The sequence below is a fragment of the Aspergillus karnatakaensis genome (genome assembly GCF_047715665.1).
Source record: "Aspergillus karnatakaensis strain CBS 102800 unplaced genomic scaffold BJY04scaffold_3, whole genome shotgun sequence".
NCBI lineage: Eukaryota > Fungi > Ascomycota > Eurotiomycetes > Eurotiales > Aspergillaceae > Aspergillus > Aspergillus karnatakaensis.
The window spans coordinates 168,932-189,770 of record NW_027395715.1 but is presented as its reverse complement, the minus strand read 5'-3'; the positions used below and the strand labels follow the sequence as shown (position 1 = coordinate 189,770).

General features: G+C 52.8%; 9 protein-coding genes across 9 annotated transcripts; 5 read left to right on the top strand and 4 right to left on the bottom strand.

The window, feature by feature from the left end:
* Positions 1–17: 17 nt before the first annotated feature.
* Positions 18–1,379, bottom strand: BJY04DRAFT_213228 (kinesin family protein; the record flags this gene model as incomplete). The annotated part of the gene is made up of 1 exon (XM_073714822.1): positions 18–1,379. One exon carries the CDS (start codon positions 1,377–1,379, stop codon positions 18–20), a length of 1,362 nt encoding a protein of 453 aa, XP_073576277.1.
* Positions 1,380–1,643: 264 nt separating this feature from the next.
* On the top strand, positions 1,644–2,829 carry BJY04DRAFT_213227 (major facilitator superfamily domain-containing protein; the record flags this gene model as incomplete). Its single annotated transcript, XM_073714821.1, has 3 exons — positions 1,644–1,784; positions 1,842–2,221; positions 2,277–2,829. The coding sequence occupies 3 exons, from the start codon at positions 1,644–1,646 to the stop codon at positions 2,827–2,829; spliced, it is 1,074 nt and encodes a 357-aa protein (XP_073576276.1).
* A 408-nt stretch (positions 2,830–3,237) lies between these two features.
* Positions 3,238–4,383, top strand: BJY04DRAFT_177721 (putative nucleotide-sugar transporter). Its single transcript, XM_073709634.1, has one exon. It carries the CDS (start codon positions 3,469–3,471, stop codon positions 4,318–4,320), a length of 852 nt encoding a protein of 283 aa, XP_073576275.1. The 5' UTR covers positions 3,238–3,468; the 3' UTR covers positions 4,321–4,383.
* On the top strand, positions 4,366–6,065 carry BJY04DRAFT_177720 (nucleotide-diphospho-sugar transferase). The gene is made up of 3 exons (XM_073709633.1): positions 4,366–4,833; positions 4,885–4,962; positions 5,097–6,065. Exons 1-3 carry the CDS (start codon positions 4,615–4,617, stop codon positions 5,856–5,858), a joined length of 1,059 nt encoding a protein of 352 aa, XP_073576274.1. The 5' UTR covers positions 4,366–4,614; the 3' UTR covers positions 5,859–6,065.
* A 134-nt stretch (positions 6,066–6,199) lies between these two features.
* BJY04DRAFT_213225 (uncharacterized protein) lies at positions 6,200–6,490 on the bottom strand (the record flags this gene model as incomplete). The annotated part of the gene is made up of 2 exons (XM_073714820.1): positions 6,200–6,327; positions 6,409–6,490. The coding sequence occupies 2 exons, from the start codon at positions 6,488–6,490 to the stop codon at positions 6,200–6,202; spliced, it is 210 nt and encodes a 69-aa protein (XP_073576273.1).
* A 1,428-nt stretch (positions 6,491–7,918) lies between these two features.
* BJY04DRAFT_228331 (norsolorinic acid reductase) lies at positions 7,919–9,310 on the bottom strand (the record flags this gene model as incomplete). Its single annotated transcript, XM_073718817.1, has 5 exons — positions 7,919–8,209; positions 8,273–8,840; positions 8,899–8,979; positions 9,038–9,124; positions 9,186–9,310. 5 exons carry the CDS (start codon positions 9,308–9,310, stop codon positions 7,919–7,921), a joined length of 1,152 nt encoding a protein of 383 aa, XP_073576272.1.
* A 269-nt stretch (positions 9,311–9,579) lies between these two features.
* BJY04DRAFT_213223 (FAD-binding oxidoreductase) lies at positions 9,580–11,106 on the bottom strand (the record flags this gene model as incomplete). Its single annotated transcript, XM_073714819.1, has 3 exons — positions 9,580–9,698; positions 9,760–10,912; positions 10,969–11,106. 3 exons carry the CDS (start codon positions 11,104–11,106, stop codon positions 9,580–9,582), a joined length of 1,410 nt encoding a protein of 469 aa, XP_073576271.1.
* A 1,225-nt stretch (positions 11,107–12,331) lies between these two features.
* BJY04DRAFT_228327 (uncharacterized protein) lies at positions 12,332–15,391 on the top strand (the record flags this gene model as incomplete). The annotated part of the gene is made up of 1 exon (XM_073718816.1): positions 12,332–15,391. The coding sequence occupies one exon, from the start codon at positions 12,332–12,334 to the stop codon at positions 15,389–15,391; it is 3,060 nt and encodes a 1,019-aa protein (XP_073576270.1).
* A 2,352-nt stretch (positions 15,392–17,743) lies between these two features.
* Positions 17,744–20,272, top strand: BJY04DRAFT_213221 (uncharacterized protein; the record flags this gene model as incomplete). The annotated part of the gene is made up of 1 exon (XM_073714818.1): positions 17,744–20,272. The coding sequence occupies one exon, from the start codon at positions 17,744–17,746 to the stop codon at positions 20,270–20,272; it is 2,529 nt and encodes an 842-aa protein (XP_073576269.1).
* Positions 20,273–20,839: the final 567 nt, after the last annotated feature.

The window sequence follows — 20,839 nt, the reverse complement described above, 5'->3', positions numbered from 1 at the left end:
CAGACCTCTATACCACATCACCTCCTGTTCGCCCCCGGCAAGGCAAGAAGATCCCCATATTTCAGTGTATTTACCGTGGACGCAAACTGGCTCGCCTCAGGCGAGACGGTGAGTATCATTGCCGACTGCGTATCGCCCTCCGCCTCGAAATGCTCCCGCAGCACCATCGTCAACGGAGAAGAACGATAGGGGATACGCGACTTCCCAAGCGCCCGGGCCCGAATAACTTCCTTTAGCGCAAGAAGATCCGTGTTTATCTGTCTCCCTTGCTGCCTCTCCTGCGTTGATAGCGTTCGTTCAGCCACAGCGCTAGCACCACCAGAAGAAAAGTACTCGGCACCAGCCAGATCCACAAAGACCAACTTGCCGCCAATACAAGGGTGTCTAGCGGCCGTCGCATCAAGAACCGCAGATTCCTTCACAACAGCCGCTTGCACCCGGGCCTCAAACTCGACCTTTTTCGCCTCCGCAGCATCAATCCGGTCCTGGTCCACCTGGTACTCTGGATTCGGGACATACCCCCCGTCCTCAGTCCGGATGATCGCCCGCATCTGTTCCTCGATATATACATCCGTTGCATGTTTCCCAATAGGAACAAGCGCAGACTGGCACTCGACAATCTCATTCCTTGCAGCAAGGAGCTCCCGCGTAACAATCTCAATCTCGATCACCGCGTGCGTGCGCGAACTCAGATCATGAATCGTCGAGCTACCTGTCTCGCGCAGCGCCAATCCACCTATCAACTCACGCAGGAACTCCTCAAAGCCCCAACATGGTACGGTGGCAATCGGACGCACGCGCACTTTCCCGCCCTCTAGCATCTCCGTCTCACCGCGGATATAGACTTTCTTTTCCCCGCCCTCGCGCACGAAACACTCGTTTCGCTGGTTCAGCAGGTCAAAGGCGATGTTCTTGCGGAGTTCGAAGATTCGGAGGCCTAGGCCGAATTGCACTGTTGCATCTCGGGTGTTGAGTTCTTCTAGAGCGGTGGATAAGGAGCGGGCGGCGGCAAGGCAGAGACCAAATTGGGTGTCGTGTGTGAAGTCGTAGCCAATCATGGTGTGTGTCTTGCCGCTGCCGGAGTGGCCGTAGGCGAAGAAGTTGGCGGTTTTGCCGGCGAGAATGGTGGGGAGGATTGGGGGGAGGAGGTGTGTCGAGACGGTGTGGTTGGTATCGGTGGGGTGGAAGATTGTGTCGAATGAGAAGTTGCTTTTCCAGGATCCTTTGGCGATTGAGGATGGGGAAGTGATGGAGATGCGTGTTTTGGGTTCGTTGTTGTTGCTGCAGGTGTTGTATTCGTGTGTGATCTCGTGGCGTTGGGTTTCGTCTTCGTTGGGAGGGAGAGGGCGCCATCTGGCGTAGACTTTGAATGTGCTCATTGTGAATAAGGGAAGAGTAGGAGGCAGCAGGACAGTGGACTACAGGAGGAATACTTGAGGGATCTAAAAGGAAGATTCCATGAGGTTGGCGATTGATATAGTAGTGGACGAGAGAGGGTGGATCCATATGCATCTCGTATACACCCAAAAGGGGTCTAGCACGATCCTTGGACGGACCCACTTGTATAGAGGAAGAAATCTATAAGACAAGCTGGAGGACAGACATCACCATCTTCCTGGTTACACGTTTCCGTATGCACAATCATGGCTGTCCATGAAGGTGCCTTATCTGGCCCTAATACCACCACAGATCAAGAAGAAGACAGTGTCTCCTCTTCAACCTCTCTATGGACACTCATCCCCGTCACACTGGCATTGTGCTCAACGCTATTCTGCGTCTCACTGGTTGGTGGGCATAGTATCTGGCGCAAGATTTTGACTGATTACTCCGTGACTACCTAGGACGCAGCAATCCTCGCAACCACAATACCCAAAATCACCACGTACTTCAACGCCCCCGACGACATCGCGTGGTACGGTAGCTCCTATACCTTTGCCACATGCGCCGTACAGTTGGTATTCGGAAAGCTATACCAGTTTCACCCGTCCAAGCCTGTCTTCCTTTCCAGCTTGCTCGTCTTCGAAGTCGGATCCCTACTCTGCGGCGTCGTAACAACCTCGGACATGCTTATTGTAGGACGAACTATCGCTGGCCTGGGAGCCACAGGACTCTTCTCGGGATGTCTCATTATAATCGCAAAAGCCGTCCCGCTGCGCGTACGTCCAGCACATATGGGGCTGGTATCGAGTATGCATGCTGTTGCGAGCGTTGCTGGACCAATGTGCGTGACCCTGAACCACCCACGATCGTCGAGGGCCAGCTAATAAAGGAATTAGCATGGGAGGAGCTTTGACAGACCACTTGTCATGGCGCTGGTGCTTTTATATCAACCTCCCATTTGGCGGCCTAGCAGTTCTCTTTCTTCTCGTGTTCCTCCCAATGAACATACCACCAATGCCTGATTTCAGCTGGCCAGACAAAGTCAAGCAATTCGACCTCCCGGGATTGATGTTCCTGATTCCATCCATCATATGTCTGATCTTTGCGCTCCAATGGGGCGGAGTCCAATGGCCATGGGCCGACGGCCGAATCATTGCTCTTTTCACCGTATCCGGAGCAACGTTCATGATCTTCGTTGCCATCCAGGTACACCAGGGTGACAGAGCAACCATACCGTTGCGGTTACTGAAGAACCTAGACATCTGGGGCGCAGTCTGGTACGGGGTCTGTCTCTCTGCCGCAATGTTCATCTTCACCTACTACGTGAGTACCCCGGCCTTGCTCCTCCCACCCCTCCCCTGGAGCACCAAGCCCAAACAACCCAACCTGACCCCACGCAGCTACCAATCTACTTCCAAACCATCAAACACACAACCGTTTGCCGGGTGATTAAAGTATCTGGTAGGTGCAGCTACAGATATATCCACAGGTGGGAGGTCTTAAAGTGTATCTTGTTTATAGATGAGCCGACCGCAAACGCTGAAATGATACCCAACGAAATGGATGGTCGGGACCGAAGTGTGGGGGCTCCCCCCTTGCTTTGTCCGCTTGCGCTTTGTGCCGATTCCAAATGGCAGATCAGACCTCCAGCTGAAGCTGTTCTTGCTTTACAGTACCTCCTTTCTGAGCAAGAGCTATCTCATTGGAACGCACTCTAAGTCCTCGACGGGCCTTGCTTATGAAGCACGACAAGAAATAATCCTTCAACTCTAGTCTTGTTGTAGCAATGTGAGCAACCTCTGCATATACCCTTGGACTTTCTGACCGATTTTTCAGGTTCAAGAACAAGAAGAGAACTGGCGCAGTTGCATTATCCCTGGTAAGGCCCTCTCAACGTTAGTGCCCAGATAGTCAGACAACAGACTGACTGCAGCCCTAGTTGATCCTACACAACTCTACCTCCATACTGGTACATTCATCGCTCTCAGCACCTCTATTCACTTACACTGATCAAATACCAAGCTTCAACACCGAGTCCAATCCTTCACGGAAAAGGGCTACGAAAGGCCCGACCCTCTGGCAACCATCATGTTCTCAGAGGCGATCAAGCTCGCCATTTCTACGCTTCTGGTGGCACGAACCAACACCTTGACATCAGATCCAGATCTCCCTTCAATAAAGCCGAACTCTCCAGATTCATTCTGGACGATCCTCAAGACCAACCATCTAAGTGCCGCAATCCCAGCAGCCTTGTATACCCTAGCAACCTACCTTCAAAGCGTCGGAGCATTAAACCTCGACCTCCTCCCATACCTCATGCTCTCCCAAGCCAAAGTCCTCATCACCCCTGTCCTCGGAATCTTCCTCCTCAACCAGAAATTCACACTCCGACACTGGGCCTGTTTCGCTATGATCTCCACTGGGGTCATCCTCGCGCAGACAGCACCCACCACCGCGTATTCGGCTTCCGCCTCGGTCGCGACACCAAACTCACAAACCCAGATCCTCGGCATAACCGCCATGCTCCTCTCCGGCCTCTTCGTCTCGCTCGCAAGCATCCAAATCGAAAAGATGCTGCAGACGCGAAAAGCATTCATGGCGCGCAACGCGCAGCTCGCCGCATACAGCTTGCTCTCCGCGACCGTGGTCTATTTTTGGCACTCACTACGGGTTCCAGCGGGTTCGATGGGCTTTCTCCGCGCATACACCCACTTTCACGTTTGGGTGTTTATTTTTCTGCAGGTGACGGGTGGGTTCCTGGTTGCTTGGTGTGTGGCGTTGAGTGGGACGGTAGTCAAGAACCATGCGCAGGTTGTTGGGTTCTTGGCTGCGTTGACGGTGCCGATGGTAGTGCAGGGTAATGTCAATCTACAGGTCAGTTTACCTTGGTTGGGAAATAGGTTTACAGGATTGACTGGTGGCAGCATTGGTGTGGTGTGATACTGGCAGTGGGTGCGGTGTTGGCGTATGCCCGCCAAGGGCCAAGTGAAACCCCTTAACAAGTGAATTTTCAGTGATGCAGTGGAAGAGGCTACGAGCAAGTATAAAGGCTTTATGCCAGATCCTTGTTGACCCACCTAGAGTCGGCCCTATTGCTGGTTTTAGAGTAAGGTGGGGATTCTCTCGACTCTTGGCCAGTGGCGCAGTTCAAGATGTGAGACAACGTCAGAAGAAATAATAGCTATTGACTCTCTTGCCTTTCGGCCTGAATAATCTTATTGAACGTGCAGTCCGATGCTGCTCTCCGCAAAACGAGCAGTGATCGCAACGTCCGCGATAGCGGCGTGCGTGCTGCTGTTCGCTCTCCATCATCTCTGGCGATCTGGAGGCAACCATGGTTCAAAATCGACAGAGGCATTCGGCGGGTTGAATCCTCATTGGACTACAGAGCAGGAGGTGCCTCGCTTTGCGTATGTGCAATATGCGACGGACTTCGAGTACTTGTGCAACTCAGTATGGAATCTAGCCATGGCTTAAAGAAATCACCCTGGCTAACAAGCATAGATTATCAACTTCGCCCGTCTCGACCGCTTCGGATCACATTTTGATCGAGTGCTCATTCATCCAAAGGAATGGAATGAGGTGTGTTCCCCTTCCTACCCTTTCTTGTTCTCATAGATCATATTCTCCGTATACCTCACTCCTCGCCCTAGACCCCCTTCCGTCTCCAACTCTTAAGAGAGAGATGGCAAACAGCACTAACCAACAATATCCAGCCCGGCACAACACGCGAGAAAACCGCCCTCCTCAAAATCCGCAAAAAGTACCCAAACGTCAACCTCCACCCCGTCGACATCCTCTCAACAACCCAAGGCGACCCAACCTGGCACCAAAGCCTCACCAAATTCCATGCCTTCGCCCTAACAAACTACACGCGCGTGCTCATCTTCGACTCCGACTCGCAAGTCCTCAACAACATGGACCACTACTTCCTCTCCCCACTGGCCCCCGTCGCCGTCCCGCGCGCCTACTGGCTCACCAAAGAAGACAGCAAACAAGCAAGCATCAAAGACCAAATCCTCGGCTCGCACATCATGCTCCTCGAGCCGAATGAGGGAAACTTTGCGCGAATCATGGCCGAAGCGGAGGTTTCGGGTGATTTCGACATGGAGATCCTTAACCACCTCTTTGCTGACAGCGCGATGATCCTCCCGCATCGGCGGTATGCGCTGCTCACTGGTGAATTCCGGAATAAAGATCACAGGCTGTATCTGAGTGAGGATCGGGATGCGGAGTGGAATGCGATGGCGGAGGCGTCGAGGGCGTATCTGGTGCATTTTAGTGATTGGCCGTTGCCGAAGCCGTGGTTGCCGCATTCCAAACAGGAGTGGGAGGCGGTCATGCCGGGGTGTGGGGATGGCGAGGAGGATAAGGAAAGGGAGGACCGGCCCCGGTGTGCGGATAGGGTGATTTGGACGGGCTTTTATGAGGAGTTTTGGGCGGATCGGGCGAGGGTTTGTGCGCTGTTGGGGGCGTGATACTCCTGCAGGTCATGATGATAATACCCTTAGACAATTGTGACCTTCACGATAGCCCAGAACAAATGGACAATACAATATGGTGGGTAATACGCTCAGCTTTAAGACAGCAAGCCCTACATAGTTCATAATACAGCAGGTCGGCTCCGGCTCCAGGCCTAATGATTGTATTGATCCAAAGCCCTCAACACAGCGTCCTTAAAGTGCGTTATATACAGCTCTTTTCAGCCTAAACCCTAACTGGTGCATCGAACTTTCGTCCCTTTGAAGGGCCGACTCGAATACCACCCCCATTGCCACCGCACACAAGATTCAGTATCTAAGTCTCCACACCGGATAAACTAGCAGTAGTCCCTAATACAGCTCGCCGTCTTAATGCGAGTGCATTCAATCCTGCAAGTACCGTTGGACCCGCAGCTCGCATTGCAGGAGCGCGTGGCTATGGAGCGGCAATCAGATGCGCAGTCGCCTGTGCATGCGCAAGTCAGTATCTCTGGCTCTATATTATGCGGTGATAGCAAAGGTCTGTTGTTTGTTGTGCTATACGTACGCTTCACGAGCTCCGGCTCAGCAGCGGGGGCTGCGATGGCCACGGCGGCAAGGGCGAGGGCGATGAGAGCAGTGAATTTCATTTTGACGAAGTTGTGGCTAGGAGTTGATAATTGAGTGTGGCGGTTGTTGTGGAGGTACTCGAGTTCTGTGGGCTTTTTGGTTGACCGAGATGGATGTTGGCATGTTCCAGAGCAGTATTTATACCTCTCCGTCTACGTCCTCTCCAATTCCATCCCAGTCTCTTTGCGGGGTTACGGTCCGTACCGCGACGGGTAAACATAAGCGAGTATATCATAGGAGGAGCTATCATATTCCAAGATAGATGGTAAACCCCCTACTGAGCACCGGCGGTCTGAGGTGTATAAGCAAACTCGATTCTAGACACGCCGAAACAGAAAGTATAGACCTCGTATTGTGCAAGAAGGCGGATGCCAAGTACATCTATACCACATCAAGAGCGGACGGGGCCTGTACAAGCTCGTATCGCGGGGAAGACTCGAGTAGCATAAGACTTGCTTCGTATAGCATCATCATCAGGGGTAGCTATCTGACTGGTGAATGTTGCAAGGATTCTACGAACTGCAGAAGTTGGAGTGGCGGGGAAGCTATAGATTGGGGTTCTAAACGGGGCATGTGCCTTGCTGGATTTGGGAGCATTCTGCTAAATGCAGCTGGTTAAATCTGGTAGATAGTCATTCTATGCAGCTGCGTGCGGTTGGTGCGGGTATACGACTTCTTTTCGTTGGGTATAGCGGCTTTCTGGACTGCATTATTGATGAGCCCTCCTGCATGGATTACCTGGAGTCCACAGTAGGAATAATCACCAAGGATGCAGAACAGTTATCTTGGAACCCTTAACACTACTAGATGCTTTTGGCCAGCTAGGGTTGGTCATGAGCACATGTGGGCGCCGGAATCAACGGCTGGTTAGATGGATAAATGAGAACCTCTACCTTCTTTGCCATGTTTATCGGCTGCACGGCCCGCTGTTTTACCATTTGGATGCATAGGGCTTTTCGAAATACCTCAGCGCACTTGAGGGTATGTTATTGTTCAGCCAGACTCGCGAGTCTTGCCTGCATCTGCCCTTTTTGGTACAAAGCACTGCAATAGCTAGACGAAGAGCGCCTGCTTCAGATCTTCCCTAAAGATGCCATGGTTAAGGTCACCTTCCAGAAGGGTGCTGAAAGCGCAAATTATCGGTTGCTAGAAAATTGGATATCACACCTGTTCAGTACCCTAGTACTGCCCGGTGGACGATGAGAATGGGCTCGAGAAAGAGGATTTTGTAATATCCACTACCGAGGAAGTCCATTGATCCCATTCAATTGATGCATTCGCCGATGCATGAAAGAGCTTTACTGCACTCCGGGCAGCAAAAACATAGCAGACAAGGTTGTACGAACAACAAAAGAAAACAATCTGGTGTGTCAAAAATATTTAGACCACGAGCAACCCGCCGCGAGAAAGTCTTCCCTCCTCTCTGCACATTGTACTTCCATGTTCACTTAGGTAACTTGGCGAGGCTTCACCGGCTCCTGGTGCGGTGGAGAATCAATATGAGCGGACAAGGTGGTGAACCAGACATCAGATGCCGTCTTGTCCAGACCATACTGTGCGCCAAAGATATAGGTATGTGGATACCCAGCATCAAAGGGAACTGCACCATCAATTTCGCTCATCTCGTCCTTCGAAAGCTCCACCGACAGCGCATTGATGTTCGCCATGAGGTGTTCGACCTTCCGACCCCCTACAATCGGGAAGACGTAGGGTGTTCTGTGGAGAATGTATGCAAGGGCCTATCCTCTCTCAGTCATCGTGTAATAGATAGAGGGTGAAAGAAAAAGTAAAGAACAGCGTACCACAGCATACAACGTCGTGCCTTTACGCTCGGCAACAGTTTCTAAGACCTCCGATACCTTGTTCTCCACGTCTGAAGCCTGCGCACCCCTCCCAGACCCCATATGAGCAGCAACACGAGCCGCCACAGACCTGAATTTCCCCTGCCCGAGGACTCCAAACGGTGCAATCCCCATTCCCTGGTCGCGACACATGGGGACAATCTCCCGCTCCATGTCCCGTAGTGAAGCACTCCACTGGCCTTGGTATAGGGAGAACGGCCGGAGTCCATTCGCGCGGGCGTACTCGTTAGCCTTTACAACGACCCAGGCCGGGGTATCTGAGACCCCGAGATAGAGCACTTTCCGTTCTTTAATAAGGATGTTCAGACCTTGCATGATTTCTTCAACTCCAGTGGTTAGATCCCACCAGTGGAGGTAGAAGATATCGATGTAGTCGGTTTGCAGCTTCTTGAGACTGGCGTCGACAGAGAGATACAGTGATTTGAGGGAGTTGCCGACGTAGTTTGACTGTAGGGGTTGTTTGTCGAAATGTGCTGCGCGGTAGCCGACGCCGTATTTTGTGGAGATACTGATCATGGTCAGTCTGTGAAGTAGTTGGTTGGCTGGTACAATGAGAGTAAACGTACACCATTTGATCACGGTTCCCCCGGGTTTTCATCCACTCTCCGATCCATTGTTCGGATTGCTCCTCTTGATAGCAATTCGCGCTTTGGACAAATAAGAGAGTTAGTTAGTTCCTGCAAAGAGCTGGCGGCAAGAGCTTACGTGTCAATGAAGTTCCCTCCGTTATCATAGAATGCGTCCATGATGGCAAACGCGTCGGCTTTCTCACACTTTCCCATGAAGCTTTCCCTGCTGACCGTTAGTCATGCTTACCACAGACAGAAAGCCGTAGAGATATTATTGCGTATACCAGGTCGTTCCAAAATTCATGGTTCCCAGGCACAGAGGGGAGACCTTCACACCGGCAGAGGGTGCAAGAACGCGGTGGTACCCGAGAACGCTCTTTGGTTTAGGGGCAATGTCAAAAAACCCCATTTTGTGAATAAACTACTTAGAGGGAGAGAGAAAGAGTATGAAGGCGGTCATCAAGGGTGCCTACTTTGAGTAAAGCCAAAGCTTGGGTTGATGGACGGATTCGAGCTGGACCTGTCTACTATATGCTCATCGAGGCTGGGATGATTCATTGTTACACCATGACCTAGCTTGCAAAAAAAAAAAAAAAAAAAAAAAAAACAGGATTAAAAGACAATTGTAAACTTTAATCAGACTAGAGAAAAGTAAGTAAAACAGAATGGGTCCAAAAGCTAGGTGCTGATAGGGTTGATTTTGCTGAACATGCCGTGCGGATCGTACTTTCGCTTGAGCTCAATCAGCCTGCCGGCATTGACTCCAAACATATCGCCGACTGTTCTACGAGTGGATGCTATAGGACGGTGAAGTTAACGCTATAGATCTTCCAAGCGATGTGGATTTCGTGGACTTACGCTCCGTGTAGTACGTGAAATTGGATACAAGCATATTCGGCTCATGCCCAGATCGCCTGAACTCATCTTCAAACCAGCTCTTGAGCTTCATCGCCCACTGTAAGTACTCATCGTCCTTGGATGCATCCGTATAATCAAGAGCTATACTCCCCTTCTGGGTATCCGTTCGATTCGGGTACGCCATTGCCGTCGTTGGTATTTTGGACATCTTGGACATGTGCCAGAATTCGATGTCAATGTAGGAGCGCATCATATTCGGCTCAGCGTCGAACTGGGTCTGAAGCTCCTGGCAGAGCTTTTGGACGAATTGCAGTCTGAGCGGGGCGGCAAAGTCGAATCCGACAAGTCGCTTTCGGCTGCCGGGAGGGCTGAACGAGTCGAGCATGGCGTTTGCCTCTTCGTACTGCATTTGCTTCACATCCATGCTAACGGCGTTGAGGCTAAAGATGTTGGCGAGCCTCTCTCTACACTCTTCCTCAGGTCCATTGTGGACCAGAGCGACGTTCAGCAGGACTTCTGGGGCATCTGGGGGCTGGTAGACCACACACTGCGCCGCAGTTTTCCCATCCTTGTACCGGAGAGAGTCATGTAGTGTCGCTAGAACCGTGTCAAGCTTATCAAGAGTGTAAACAAGAGAACCCGCAAAGACATTTCCCTGCTCGTGGGCTCGGAAAGTAAACTCGACCACAACTCCAAAGTTTTGACCCGCACCTCGAACCGCCCAGAAGAGGTCAGAATTCTCACTCTCCGAAGCGGTTTGGAGCTTGCCGTCTGGTGTCACAATCTGTACAGATTGCAAATTGTCGATGATCAAACAATGAGAGCCTATCAGATACCCAAATCCTCCTTGCACTGTCACTCCACCAACCCCGGTGGTGCCGATTGAACTACTTACAACGGCGAGGCCACTTCCAGCGGTTGCACGGTTGACATCTCGCCAGAGCGCACCTCCTTCCGCAGTTAGGGTCTTGGTGTCAGAGTGGAGAGTCACCTTATTCAGCCGCCCAAGGTCAAGAACAATTCCTCCGTCGCTGGAGTTTCCTCCATCGGCAGTATGGCCGCCTCCCTTAACCGCCAAGTCGAGTTTATTCTCCTGAGCAAAGAGAATAGTCTTCGGTACATCCTCGGCAGACTGGGGATAGACGATAGCGCCCTGGCATATTTAGTTTTATGCAGTTATTAAAGCAAGAGTAGAAATGATTGACATACCGCAGGCTGAGACGCAAGGTCAGACCAGCGTTGCAAAGCTTTGTCATAACTCGGGCTATCACGAGTAACGACCTGATCATTGCCAGGGAAGAGTGCTTTCAACTTCTCGATAAGCTCGGGAGGGATAGCAGGAGTCATTGTTGCCGTTCCCTGATGCTGTGCAATGTTTGTGAAAGGAGGCGATGCTTTCCTGGAGCAAGAAGCGGAGGTCTGAGCCAATTCAAATAGTTGCAGTAAGGAATTCTTTCCAGCGTCACTTATGGCTTTGACCCTCGCTTGCAAGGATGTCAATCCAACAGCCGGTAAAGCTTATAGCAGAGTTTTTCCAATCAGGCAGAGAAATGCAAGTAAAGTGCTCAGCTCAGACCTTCAGCGGGATCTTGGTTTGACAGCGTAGCTGAAAGCTTCTGACGAAGTCGTAGGTTGTGGCGAATAGAGTGGTGCCACGTAGTTCGTGCAACAGCTGTCTATGCCGTTGACAAACTATAGTAAAGGTTGACAGGATGCTCGAGGAAAGATGCGGGGTATTAAGGTTATCTGCAGTTGCACAATCTGCTCGGTGCTATGGCAGAATCCGAATCATAGCGTGAGTTCGCGTCAACCTAGGGGGCCGAGAGACCATCTTCCGGTTGGTGGATGGTCCTACCGGGGTTTTTGAGCTGTTTATATGGTCGCACAATATAAATCATGAGTGTTTATGCGAAGACTACATATCTTAAATGTGATGTTCGCGGAGATGATGGTCGTTCAAAGACATCTGTCTCATTCGTGGGTGTTTGACCCAGACGTATTACACAGAAGGATTCAGAGCCTGGCAGAATCTAATGTATCAATGGCACGATTTCCAAATGGTATAAGCTACGTATAGGAGTTATCGGAAGACTGATCCATAGATCGTGGTGTTACGGCAGGATTGACCAGTCCAGGGTTCTATCTATCGACGATTAACCCCAGGTGGAAAGCTTGACATAGTGCGACTTGGCTTACCTACAAGTTCTACTTGGCAACTGGGTAAAGCAATTTATCCTCCTATATCTCCTGTTAAATGCTCCGACTTGCGGGTCAGGGTTACAAGGTTCTCACTTCCTAGGGCAAGCTTCCCGGCAGCGAGGCAACCGAGCCGACTGTTCTGTATAGATCATTTTCGACGCAGAGAGCAGCCCATTCAGACATACTCTGTGCAATACACTGTATGACAGTAGGCGTAGCTTGTTGTGAGCAGGTTTTATCACCTCGAGTTGATCAATGTAGCCAAGGTATATATTGGCGGCTGGAGTAGAATATGGATTAAATCTATTCTAAACAAGCAAGCAAATCTTTTCTCACATACTCAATCTCTGCAATCTCTGCGACTAAAGTCACAATGGAGTCACTACTCTGCCAAAAAGCCACCTTCTTCCCCAACGCTCTTGCGGTGATCGACGGCGAGCTGAGCTTAACCTACGCACAGCTCCTCGCGCGCGCCGACCATCTCACCCGGGCCCTTAACAACAAACACATTCTCCTCCAAGAACCCGTCTGCATCTTCCTCGAAACAGGCCATAGACAAATAATTGCGCAGGTGGCCGTTTTGCGAGCAGGCGGCAGCTGTGTCCCAGTCGACCCGTCCATGCCCGAAAAACGTCTCAACGACATGCTCAGCGATATCAATGCTAGACTTGTCATCACAGCCCACGAACTACGTGACAGAGTCCCTGGCTACAACTTAGTGCTTTTCGACGATACCATGGCAGACAGTGCGGGAGTCTCTCAAAACGGGCACATTATACAAGTGCTTGTGGATCGGCCAGCGGATCATCGAAGCCACATTCTCTTTACCTCCGGGTCTACCGGCAGACCGAAGGCCGTTCAGATATCCGCTCGAAGCATCCTACACCTGGCTAGCTCTACACCTATCACGCCCCTCCTCCCAACCGACAGAGTGGCTGAGGTCAATAACCCGGGCTTTGACTTGTCGCTCTTCGAGATCTGGGTCACTCTGCTCTCCGGCGCAACAGTTGTGGTTATACCCAAGTATACCGCCACAGACCCATTCGGGTTCCGCGACTTCGTGCAGAAGCACAAGGTTTCCGCAATGATACTACCCACTGCGCTCTTTACCATTGTGGCTACTACCTGCCCTTCCGCATTCAAGGGAGTCAGACATGTAATTGCCTGTGGTGAGGCTCTGAACGTAAGATCCGTCCGGCACGTTCTCACTGAAGGTGCACCGGAGCATCTCTGGAACGGCTATGGGCCGACCGAGTGCACAACGTTTGTGTCCTTGCAGCTGATTGACCTGAAAGAGACAATGCGTGAGACGATCAGTATTGGGAAAGCGGTCGGGCATACCAAAATCTACCTGCTGGACGAGGAAATGAAGCTGATCAAAGACGCTGACCGGGAAGGGGAGATCTATCTCGCTGGACCCGGTCTGTCGTGCGGATATCTGAATCAACCCGAGGCCAATGCAAAACACTTTCTGGAGCTGAGTGCGTCTGCACTCGGTGAGAGCTCTTCGGAGTCGGTCCGGGTGTTCCGGACTGGCGATCTCGCTAGGTGGAGAATTCCGTTGGAAGTGCTGGATTTTAGAGGGCGATTCGATATGCAGGTTAAGCAGGACGGCTTCCGGGTCGAACTTGGCGACGTCGAGAGAACGCTTGAGAAAATGGACGGTATCAGGCAGGCTGTGGTTCTCCAAGTACGACCATTCGGCGAGAAGGTGCTTTCAGCCTTCGTTGCACTTTCTGACGATGGTCAAAAATTGGAGTCGAAGGCGATTAGAGACTATGCCAAAGAGAGTTTGCCACCATACATGGTACCTAGCAGGATCACCATCGTTTCGAGGTTCCCACTCCATCCCTATGGTAAGGTTGACCGGGAGGCCCTGGCTGCAGCTAGCGAGAGCTCCGAGAATGGGCACAATGGAATGCCAGACTCGAATGGTCATTGGGCAGTCCCAGAGAGTGAAGTCTACGATACGTTGAAACGCATGGTTCGGGGGCTTATTGACGTACCTGACCTGGGAGAAGATGAAGATTTCTTCGCAATGGGCATGTCATCTTTGGAGTCTGCCAGATTCATCGGTTACCTGATGCAGAAGTTTGCCAAAAAGGTTACTATGGATATGCTCCTGGACAATCCGACCGTGGTCAAGATTGCGGCGGTGCTGAAGGAGAGCAAGGAGACTCGACCCGCACTGGTCAGCATTGCGGTCATGGAGGCAGACACACTACTCGCCGACGATATCGCGGTTGTACCGGATTGGCAAGCCGAGGAAGAAGGTCGTGTCTTCATCACGGGCGTGACTGGGTTCGTTGGGGTCCATCTAATGGCGCAGCTCCTTGCCCTACCGACTGTCAAGCAAGTGGCATGCCTGGCCCGGAGCAGGAAGAGTCTGTCAGCCAGAACGCGCATCGAGAATACTCTCAAGAGATACGATATCTGGGAATCCTCCCAGCCGCATTTGGACAAGATCATCGTTCTAGACGGCGAGATGGCAGATGAAACACTTGGTCTCGGAGACGAAAAGTTCACATGGCTGTCCAACTGGGCCAGCGTGATCTTCCACGTCGGAGCCAAAGTCAATTTCTGCGAGCCGTACCAGAACCATTTCCCATCTAATGTCCTCGGAACGAAGAATGTCCTCCGGCTGGGTGCGGTGGGTCGCCGCAAGGCCTTTCACTACATGTCCAGCATTGACACCTGGGGTCCGACGGCACTGGTCCTCGGCACGAAGGAGCTGCGAGAGGATGAGGGTTTACTGGGGCACCTCACCTCTCTACCATACGACACCGGCTACGCCCATAGCCAGTGGGTAGCCGAGGAAATGGTACGCAGGATGCGAGCCCGCGGCCTCCCAGTCACGATCTATCGACCGGGCTTCACCATCGGAGACCGCCACACCGCGATCGGGAACCCAGATGATTTCTTCGCACGGATAATCGTCGGTAGTATCCGGATCGGTTACTGGCCGTACCTCCCCGATCAGCGTATGGAGTATGTCACGGTGGACTATGTCTGTTCCGCCCTGCTCCATATTGCCTCTTCGAACCAGAACCTCGGTCGATCCTACAGTCTCGTCGCTTCAGACCACTCCCAGTCGGTTAACTTTGAGGAGACTGGAGTCATGATTAATGAAGCTGGATACCATGTGAAGGAGATTCCATACGACGACTGGGTGGCTAAGCTTCGGGCTTCGGACATCGACCAGAACCCACTCTCGCCTCTGATGCCTTTGCTCGAGGAACCAGTTTTGAGAGAGCTAAGTCGCTTGCAGACGAGTAAATATACGCCCGTGTATGAAACGCCGAACACTGTCAAGGCTCTTGCTGATCGGCCTGATATCCGGTACACGCCACTGAGTAGTGAGCTGCTCAAGCGGTATCTTGAGAACTGGCAAAGGAAAGGCATGTATGAGATTTATTACAATGGTAAGGAGTAGTTTTCCGATTTGAGAACATTTTATTTTCAGTGTTTGAACTAGTACTATGAGTTGGGCCAAATTGTTACCAAGAGGTTTTCTATCCTGAGAATCACCCATAGCCACATTGAGTACTATTCTGGTAGTAGCGTAAGAGTCACGCTCGTGCCATGGATGCCTCCATGCTGCAGGATGGCACTAAGCACAGAGACAACCTCAGACCGCGGAACCTATTCTTACCCAGCTTGTCTTCAAGAACGTCTATCTTCAGCAGAGAGTCAGGCCAGAGAGGGTATTTGTACGGGAGCTTAAGTGTGTACTCTCCTGCTATTGCCATTTGCATCATTCACTGCAAGACAACCCCAGTCAGTGGGAGTCAACTGTACGACTTCAATCCAGGTGATGCATTAACTCAAGCCGGGCAATGGTGATTCTTGCTTTTGACAGAGGCAAATTCTGTGCCATCTGAAACTCGCCTACCCGTGGATCGTCCATTAACCCGCGTGGACGCGCAATACCGCGGTGCTACCTCAGGATGTCTCAAGCACGGACAACAGCATGTCAAGTGGGCGATGATTTGCATTTGATAGAATTCAGCCCACTTAGAAATCTAGATCTGATATGTCAATATAGACAGTGGGGTTGAGAAGAGCTAGGTATTCGATCTAGCCTTGGTGTAAAATATCCGAGGATAGCACGAGTTCAAGCAGGGAGAGAGCTACAACCGACAACGTGCCCTGAGAAGCTACGGACCTGATTACAGCTCATAGTGCCAGGTGACGATCTTGAGACTTTCACCTTCAAAGCCGAGACCACCATTGTCTCGACTCGACTATAAAAAGCTGCAACACGATCTGACTGGCCGTGACCCACTATCACAGAGCTCTCCTGCATGTGCTCGAGGTTCGAACGCTTGGCTTCTCTAGGTCGCTTAACAGAATGTGGATGTTGAGATCAACGCTAGCAGAATGTGCATGACTCGTAACTGACTTAGGTAGCTCGTGCGAGTCGCGCGAGTCGCGCTTGTGCCTACCTGTCCATGGCCGTCCGCGTGCTAGCCAATATAGCGAGTTGATCTGGAAGATTCGACAGTCGAGACCAAAGTTCTAGACCTAGCCCCTATTCCATATGGCCAAAAATTTGGTGTCTGGTCTGAAGGCATGTTATTTCTGTATCACTGGGGTTGTTCCGTTGTACGGTGGAAACCGCCATTGCAGGGCCCTTGGTCTATCGCTACACAGAATCAGGGTTGTCGGTCTGTTTACCCTGTTTACCTAGCTCACAAACTGCAGAGATCTATAATTGGCGACGTTTGAAACGACAGGGGAAACGTCGAATTCGAGTGGAGCTTGGGTGGAGCTGACCGAGTTAGGGTTATTGCAGAGCCCTCGGATGCTCGCCCGAGTTCTCGCCCCCATGAACGACGGGCCTGGCTGGAGAATCTTGTCTCTTTTTCGTATTTAGGATTGGATTGACTGGTATAAGTGTATACAGGGCAGTTTCGCATTCGACATAATGCCAACAGTGCTGTCAACTCCCTGACTCGGATTATCCGGCAGCTGTCACGGAGGCAGGGAGGTCAAGATGAGACTGGCAAAAACTTGGAACTGTTCCTGCATCTGCTGTCAGAAGCCGGTGGGCCGGGAGTCAGGAGTCTTCAGGATAGTCTAGTCATGAACCATCGGTCGTCCGTATCTGTGATCTCAAACTAGCGGCGATCGGACCTTCTTTAGGGTTGGTGCTAAGCACTCTGAAGCAGCTAACGAGTCACACCATGGCCCCGACCAAACCTGCAGCTTCCATTGCACTAGCGCGATGCTTGGTACAAGGGAAAGTGTAGATTGCAGGGACTTCAGTCCCACTGCTCCGTGCCAGCATACCTCCACACGTCGAAACATGCCACTGCGTGAACTCTCCTCCCCCGGCAAGTCCCTGGTAAACTCGTGCTATTCTTGGTAGCAATGGAGACAGAGCTAGAGAGTTCATCGGTTTCCTGTATATTGCACCAAGCTGAGTCGTGAATCGTGATCCATGCACTGTACCCCCCCACAGCGAAACAAGCTACCACCACCAAGCGAAGTCGGCCATCCAATTTTCAAGATCTAGCTATTCCACCTCCTTTCCCTCTACTCAGATGGACTGTATATAATGTAGCCAGAACACCCACCCTTCTCTGCAGTCCAGCACGCCCCATCCCTTTCTCTCTTTCTCTCTTTCCGCCAGCTATCTCCTTCTCTCGCTTTCGCTTTCGTTATCTCTTTTCTTTTCTGTTACTTCCTTCGTTACATCTGAGCTGCGCTCACATTCAAACAAACCAAAAACTCTCGTTCTATTTCTTATATCTTACCTCACTTCATCTATCAAAAGTCCAAGATGAAGGTCCCCGTGGCACTCACCCTCCTCGCCACAACCGCGCTCAGCGCACCCACCCCGGCCCGCGAGGCATCCAAAACCGTCAACAAGCCGCGCACCTTTGGGCTCTTGAGTGGCGGCGCCAACGCCGGCGGCTCGGGCTCCCTCAGCGGCGGATTCGGCCTCTCTGCGCTGGCGGATCTTTTCGGGGCGGGCTCTGCGGGCGCTGGCGCCTGGGGGTCTGGCTCGGGTTCTGGGTCTGCTGGTGCGAGTGCCTCTGGTAGTGTGGATGGGTCTGCTGGTGCGAGTGCCGGTGCGTCCGGTAGTGCGGAAGGCTCTGCTGATGCCGAGGCGTCGGGTAGTGCTGGTCTTGGTGGCAGTGGCCATGCTGGTCTAGGCGGTCATGCCGGGCTTGGAGGATCTCTGGGTCTTGGTGGCCATGCTGGGCTTGGTGGTTCCGCTGGTCTAGGTGGATCGGCTAGTGGTGAGGCTGGAGCTGAGGGCTCCGCGGGTGGTGAGGCTGGTGTTAGCGGATCTGCTGGTCTCGGTGGTCATGCTGGACTGGGTGGTTCCGCTGGTCTTGGTGGCTCAGCAGGCCTCGGCGGCTCAGCAGGTCTTGGTGGATCGGCTGGTCTTGAGGGATCTGCTGGTGGTTCCGCTGGCCTTGGCGCTTCTGGTAGCGCTGAAGGTTCCGCTGAAGGTTCCGCCGAGGGTTCCGCTGAAGGCGAAGCTAGCGGCTCCGCTGGCCTGGGAGGATCGGCCGGTCTAGGCGGATCTATTGGAGGCTCCGCCGGACTTGGAGGATCTGCTGGCCTTGGTGGCTCTGCCGAGGGTTCCGCTGAAGGCGGTGCTAGTGGCTCCGCTGGAATTGGAGGATCGGCCGGCCTAGGAGGATCTATTGGTGGCTCCGCCGGTGTTGGAGCATCTGGAAGCGCTGAAGGTTCTGCCGAAGGCTCCGCTGAGGGTGGTGCTAGTGGTTCCGCTGGCCTTGGAGGATCGGCCGGTCTGGGAGGAAGTATTGGTGGCTCAGCTGGCCTCGGCGGATCAGCTGGCATTGGAGGATCTGGCAGTGCTGGCGCATCAGGCGGTCTCGAGGGGTCCGCTGGTGGCTCCGCCGGAATTGGAGGATCTGCTGGTGCTTCTGGTGAACTTGAAGGCTCTGGAAACGTCAATGGTACCGCAGGAATTGGCGGATCCGCTGGAGGCTCAGCTGGCCTCGGCGGATCTGCAGGCGCTGGTGTTTCCGGTAGTGCTGGAGGTTCTGCTGGCGTTGAAGGTTCCGGTAGCGCTGGCCTCGGAGGATCTGCCGGCTTAGGAGGATCTATTGGTGGCTCCGCTGGTCTTGGCGGTTCCGCTGGCGCTAGCGGCTCAGGATCTATCGGTGGCTCTGCCGGTGGTTCTGCAGGCGTTGGTGGCTCTGGACATGTTAATGGAACTGCTGGCCTCGGCGCCTCTGGTAGTGCTGAAGGTTCCGCTGGCCTCGGTGGCTCTGCAGGTGTTGGCGCCTCTGGTAGCGCTGGAGGTTCTGCTGGCCTTGAGGGATCTGGCAGCGCTGGCATTGGAGGATCCGGAAGTGTTGGTGGCTCAGCTGGCCTTGAAGGTTCCGGCAGTGCTGGCGTTGGAGCATCTGGAAGCGCTGGAATCGGTGGGTCAGCTGGTGGATCCGCAGGCATTGGAGGATCTGGACACGTCAATGGAACTGCTGGCCTGGGAGGCTCTGCCGGCATCGGCGGCTCAGGCTCTGCAGGAATTGGTGGCTCGGCTGGCCTTGAAGGGTCTGGAAGCGCTGGAATCGGAGGATCTGCTGGTGGCTCTGCCGGCGTTGGTGCATCTGGAAGTGCAGGCGGATCGGCTGGCCTCGAAGGATCTGGTAACGTTAATGGAACTGCCGGCATCGGTGGCTCCGCCAGTGGTGCAGGATCAGGATCAGTCGGTGCTGGCGCCTCCGGTGATGTTTCAGGATCTGGCAGTGCTTCAGGTTCAGGCAACGTCTCAGGAGCTGGCAGTGCAGGTGCCTCTGGCTCGGGTGATGTCTCAGGATCTGGCAGCGCTGAAGGCTCTGGTAGCGGATCAGCGGGAACTGGTGTTTCTGCTGAGGGATCCGGTGATGTGTCAGGATCCGGCAGTACTGAAGGTTCAGGAGAAGCTTCCGGCTCTGGTAGCGCAACTAGTTCAGCTGGCGTTGGAGGTTCTGCCGGTGCGTCCGGCGATGTGGAAGGCTCTGCTTCAGGTGATGTGGAAGGTTCCGCTGGAGCCTCTGGCTCTGGTGATGTCTCAGGCTCTGCGGGGGGTGAGGCATCAGGGGAGGCTTCTGGCTCTGGCAGCGCTTCGGGGTCCGCAGGGGCTTCAGGGTCTGGTAGTGCTGGTGCTTTTGACGATGCTTCTGGCGATGCTTCAGGCTCCACTGGCGCTGAGGGGTCTGCTCATGGTGACGGTTGCACCTGTGAGGAGGCCGAGGGCGAGTCTCTGGATGAATGGCTCTCCGACCTCATTGCTTCGTCAACGACCTCTGCCTCAGCTTCCTTCTCTACTAGCTGGAGCTGGCCTTAGAGGTTGTACTAGACCCATCTAAATGGGTATTTCATGTTTCTGCCCTCTCGACTGTGTGAGACGGCCACGCTCCTTATCATGTATCAATGCTGTTTGTTCTGTCTTTCAGGCTGGGCTGCCATCGATTTAATCATCTGTACCTCTGTCTATGGCATGCTGCTCGCAAAATGTTACCTCATGTATACATAGCCTCCAAATATAATGTTAGCTATGCTATTACCTCTTTAAGTTGCGCCTGATCAAGTCTAAAGTAATGACTCAAGCCCAAGTCTGCGCACTGAGCTCTACCACTCCTTCCTACTTAATCACGCCTTCCTATTGTCGAAATCCTATAAGACCTACGTTGATCCAATGCGGTTGCGTGCATGATTGAGGAAGGCAGCCAGCAGACAGACCTGCCTGGACTGCATCTTTGAGGCAACCATGTCGGCCACCTGCATCTGCAAGGTGATATCCAATAACAGGAGGCATCGCTGTGACTGGCTTGCATGCCAAGCGAGCTAATCCAACAGACATCTCCAGCTAACCTCCTCCGTAGCTTCCTTCTCTCGACCTCTTCCCGACCTC